General features: G+C 44.3%; 1 protein-coding gene across 2 annotated transcripts; it reads left to right on the top strand.

Moving 5' to 3' along the window:
• Nucleotides 1–849: 849 nt before the first annotated feature.
• Nucleotides 850–4,120, top strand: LOC128429046 (interferon gamma). Of its 2 annotated transcripts, none has more exons than XM_053415332.1 (4): nucleotides 850–1,130; nucleotides 1,841–1,912; nucleotides 2,975–3,166; nucleotides 3,514–4,120. In XM_053415332.1, the coding sequence occupies exons 1-4, from the start codon at nucleotides 1,008–1,010 to the stop codon at nucleotides 3,658–3,660; spliced, it is 534 nt and encodes a 177-aa protein (XP_053271307.1). In that variant the 5' UTR covers nucleotides 850–1,007; the 3' UTR covers nucleotides 3,661–4,120. The 2 variants fall into 2 exon arrangements, with proteins under 2 accessions (XP_053271307.1, XP_053271306.1); XM_053415331.1 differs by having other exon boundaries at nucleotides 2,972–3,166.
• The last annotated feature ends 806 nt before the right edge of the window (nucleotides 4,121–4,926 follow it).

Here is a 4,926-nt window from a genome sequence, read left to right as displayed (position 1 = left end):
TTGTGAGCAGCATCACACAAAATGTTCCCTCCAGAATCAAAATACCTGAAATAGAATATTTTCCTTCTAGTTTGGCCAGAGCTTCAACCTGTATACCGTCAGTCTGTCGGTACCTGTCTGTAACTCTGTCAGTGACTGTGAAGGGTTTCACATATTTTATTGCTGCACACAATACGACACAAAGTGTGTGCAACCTTTTCATGTAACTTAAACCTGTTGCTTTGTTGCGTCTGTGCTTTTCCCTGAAGCTGATTTCAGACCTGCACCGAACTCCTGGTGATCTCCAGAAGTTCTAAAGAGACGTGAACTTCTCTGGAGTTTGGAGAACGTCCGGAGTCTGTCACTCGGACGTCAGGAGATTATCAGGAGTTCAGGTCTGAAAGCAGCAGGACTCAGATTCAGCTTCAATTTAAAACATAGGAATCTTCAGCTCATAGTAAAACCACCGACGCAGCAGTTTCCATGAAAGCTTCTGGATCTGATGGTTTCTGACGCAGGCGCTTTCAGGAAACTTCCAATAAACCGCCTGGAGCATCTGCGTGCTGCGTTCAGGTACAGGCCTGCATCAGGACCATCACCTGCGTGTTGACCAGTAAAACCTTAGATTCTGACAAAAGCTGCAGGTGAGCAGAAGTTCAGCAGCGAGCTGGTGCTCAGTGTATGACAGGCGTGAGTGGGAGACCCCTCAGCCTCTTCTATGAAGTTTGGTAATCTAAAGGAAACTGCAAAACCACATTTTTCACACCTTGATCATCTCTGCATCGCACGTTGTCTCGCTCTCTCCCTCCCCTGAGTGTCTGTGTCTCTGCCTCGCCCTCGCTCTCAGTTATAAATAAGCTTTCACTCAAGCATTCAGGACGACTGATGCACTTTGAGGCAACTTCACAACATCACAGCATCAGTCAGAAAAGTCTCGGCCCGTCTCCGTCTTTGGCATCAACCCGACCGCCGGCACTTCACCAGCCCGGCCAGACTTTGGAATTGCACCGACGACTGCAAGCGGCGATATGATGGTCTCCACGGCGAGGGCGGTGGTCTGTCTGTCCCTGTGTCTTTGTGTGTCTCAGGTCAGCGGATCACACATCCCTGCAAGGATGAACAAAACCATCCAGGACCTCCTGCAGCGCTATGTGAGTACTCAGATTACTGAGAGAACTCAGAATACCAGAGAACTGGGATTACTCAGATTACTGGGGGATGTACAGCTGACTGGTTCTAACTCTGTGGTTCTTCTAGTTTCCTCCTCTTGCTGCTTCTCACCACAAACACATGGGCACACTGGTACTTTGCACTTGTTTCACATTTAAAGCTCAAGTCTGTTGGGTTTTGTCTAAATATTAAACTCATCATCCAAATCTAAGATAAATTCCTTTAAAACCTTTTAAAATCACTTAATGTGAATTTCAGCAGGGCCACTCTGCCTGATGCATTCAAGGACCTTCTGACTGAAAAGCTCCCGGCAGCTTTTTAATGCAAAGACATGCAGCTTGTCAATCACATAAATTAATGTTGAAATCTTTTATGTAAGTTGCCAGGAAAGTAAGAAAGAGTTATATTTTGTATTTGATAACAGAGCTCAGTAGCAACAGGTGATTCTTAGGTCTCAGGTGTCTGACTGTCATTGAATGCATCACCACCCTCAGTCTGCAGAACAGTGGAAACATTCACACGCTTCAATTTTCTGAATGAAAAACTGTGACTCATTGGTTCAAAAGACTGTCCGACTGTCCCTGAATGCACCTTCAGTCCATCTCTCTGAAACCTCTGATGTCTCTTTGTAATAAAATAAAGTTTATTAATTTCATCTGTGACACGAAAAATAATTCTTTCCCTTCTTTAGGAGATTCCGTCCAAAGAGAGATACAACGGGACGCCCGTGTTCACCAGGGAGCCGCTGGACGGCACCACGGAGGTAAACAGAGCCAGTCAGTGTGTGTGTGTGTGTGTGTGTGTGTGTGTGTGTGTGTGTGTGTGTCGCTCTTCAAACACACTCTGACAGTCAGATGTTACTTATTGATCAGATCAGGAACCCGGGAGGAAACCCTCCTCAGCCACTGTGGTTGTCTGTGTTCCTGGCTCCAGTGGGACGGAGGCTGGGGCCGTTGTTCTGTCCCGGTTGTGGCTCGAGTCCGGCTTCATGTCCCTGAGTGTTGTGAGGACACTCAGGGACATGAAGCTTTCCTCTGTCCTAACCTCAACCTGATTCTAACCCTATAAACAGTTTCTTAGGACCAGTCAAAATGCTCTCACAGTGATGGCATGGAACAAAAATTTGCCTTATAACTATAGATAGTCATGCCCCCCCCCCCCCGCAGACACACACACTCCCACTCAGGGTTTTTCCCATTTAGACTTTTCAGTTGAACACTTTTTAATTTGTTCCAGTCCTGAAACTTCCTGTGACTCATCTTCAGACGCTGATGAGTCGTTAAATTGAATATTGATGATATTTCTTTTAATGGATTTAAGGAAAAATATTTATTATGGTGAAGAAATTCAGATTGTTGCTGTTGAGCGACGCCTCCGGAGCATTTCAGGCTCTTTCATTCAGTTTGACTGTGTTGACCTCTGACCTCTGTTGTGTTCTTGCTTCCAATGAATCTTCTAACCTCACATGAAGGTTTGGAATATGACATTTAACGAGCCACATGTTCCTTCAGGCCCTCTCTGATTGTTTTATCTCCTGTGGGAGGAAACCACAATGTTTTTTTTTTCCACTTTGTGAAACTGTGTCAAAAGCTCAGCGGCTGGTTTGACACACAATATGTTTGTTTTTTATTTATTAACAACAACTTTAAATTTTACGCTCCACATTTCTGTTCAGGGTTTGTTTTCCTTTTATTTCATAGACTTGAAATCTTATTCGTCGTGGAAATAATTCAGGATCTGAAGCTCAGTCTCAGTTCATCACCAAATTAAAAACCATCTTCCAGAACCCGTGTTCCTCATCTTCTTCTCCCTCTTCTCCCAGCAGACCAAGAGGACGTTCATGGGCGGCGTTTTGGAGACGTATGAAAAGCTGCTCGGCCAAATGCTGAAGGCCGGCGATGATGCTGTCAAGACGGACCTGAGGTTCCTTCTGAAGCTGATCCAGGATCTGAAGAAGCATAAATACAAGGAGCAGAGCAAACTGCTGAAGGGGCTTCACGACCTCGGGAACGTCCAGGTAGAGACACGTGACCTCCATGTCCACAGAATCCACTCTGGACTTTCTCCGGAGTTTCTCTTTCACACATGAACAAGTCGTCCACGTGTCTGGCTCCGACTTTGAATCCTGAGACATTTGTTTTCTTTTTGTTAGTTTATTTATCTGTTTATTTCTGCATGTTAGAAACGTCATGAACACGCTAACTCGCGGTGCCTCTCTACCGAGGCTTCACCAGCCGGCTGGAAAGAGACACCTCTGCATAATGTCGTGTAGATGATGGAAGTTTAACCGAAAGCCAGACAGGACCTGTGGTTGTGTGATGCTGTTCTGGGATCTGTTCTTACACCTCTGTCTTTCTCCACCAGATGGATGACCGCATCATCCAGGGCAAAGCCTTGGGCGAGCTGCCGTGGCTCTACGAGGAGGCCAGCTCCCTGACCAGCAGCATCCGGCTGGAGAGGAGGCGGCGGCGGAGACAAGCCAGGAAGCTCCGAACTCACCCGTCAGCCTGAGACACCGAGAAACTCAACATCCACCCAAACAAAAGTGAAACGCAAAAATGAAACTGTTGGAAAGTTAATGATAAATGTTTAAGATGTTGAAATATAATGTGTTTCTGTTCTGTTTTATTAAGATCACATTTAAAGGATCGTATCACAGTGAACCAGCAGTCTAAGCCTTTTGAAATTATTGGAGTTTTATGTAATATTTAAGGTAGTTTGGTGTTTTTATACTTGAAAGCAGTGATGCAGGTGAACGGGTCCAGAGACTTTGACTCAGTTTCACCTGGAAACACTTGATTCCCTAATTCTCTTTTGTACTCTACTGACATGTTGTAGTTTTTCTATATTTATTTTCATATTTAAAGTCTATATTTAAAACTGAATCTATTGACTGACGGTTGATTTATTTATTGTATATTTATTGATTGGCACAAGCAGGAAAAATGTGAATAAAGCAGAGTGAACCTCATCTCCACGGTTTTACTGTCGTCTGAGTCTTATCGTGGTTTTCGTGACTTTTCGCACTTTGTTGTTTAACTTTAACGTCTGAGATCAGCAATGAAAACTTTACATAATAGATTTTCATTCAAATGTAACATACGCTACAAAGGTGGTCAGTAAACTATTTAAGTTAAATGATCTCAACACATATGATTTGATTCCTGAGAGATGATATGACTCTGACACTCAGCTGCTGCTCTGCCCGGCTGCTCGTGGTATTTCTGCAGAACACCCAGCGTCGACATCACTTCCTGTGACATCACTTCTGGAAAACAGCACAGAGACGTCTTTTACAGTAACTCACAGCCCTTACCCACAATGCACTGAGGCCTGTATGAGAGTGTGTTAAAGGCTGCGACTTCTAAGAACCCGAGCTGTGTTTCCCCTGTGTGTGTGTGTGTGTGTTTGTGTGTGGGTGTGTGTGTGTGGTCAATGAACTTAAACAGTCTTAAAGGGAACTGACAACTATTACAATAGATTTAGTTATGTTAAAAACCTTTAAAATCATTTTTTCAAAGCGGTAGTTTGTGTTGATAGTCTTCAGTTGTGTAGAGGTTTGAATTCCTCAGTAGGTTTTTCTCAGCATCACAAGGGGGGGGGGGGGGGGGGGGGTAGGGTTAGATGTTAGATGTTAGGGTTCTAACATCTGGGTCTTTCTCCTTGTTTCCTCTCCTGCCGACGTTTCCTTTACATCTGAGCTCGTCCACCTCCTACATCACTGGGTCTCATTTTAAATATGAAATCATCATTTGTTATTTTACTTCTACTTTGATT

The sequence above is a fragment of the Pleuronectes platessa genome, chromosome 22, assembly GCF_947347685.1.
Source record: "Pleuronectes platessa chromosome 22, fPlePla1.1, whole genome shotgun sequence".
Classification (NCBI taxonomy): Eukaryota; Metazoa; Chordata; class Actinopteri; order Pleuronectiformes; family Pleuronectidae; genus Pleuronectes; species Pleuronectes platessa.
This window is presented reverse-complemented; position numbering and strand designations above follow the sequence as displayed.

Coding starts and splice junctions, on each gene's coding strand:
- LOC128429046 (XM_053415331.1), top strand. CDS start 1,008: ATGATGGTCTCCACGGCGAGGGCGGTGGTCTGTCTGTCCCTGTGTCTT. Junction 1,131..1,840: donor AGGACCTCCTGCAGCGCTAT/GTGAGTACTCAG, acceptor TCCCTTCTTTAG/GAGATTCCGTCCAAAGAGAG. Junction 3,167..3,513: donor ACGACCTCGGGAACGTCCAG/GTAGAGACACGT, acceptor TTTCTCCACCAG/ATGGATGACCGCATCATCCA.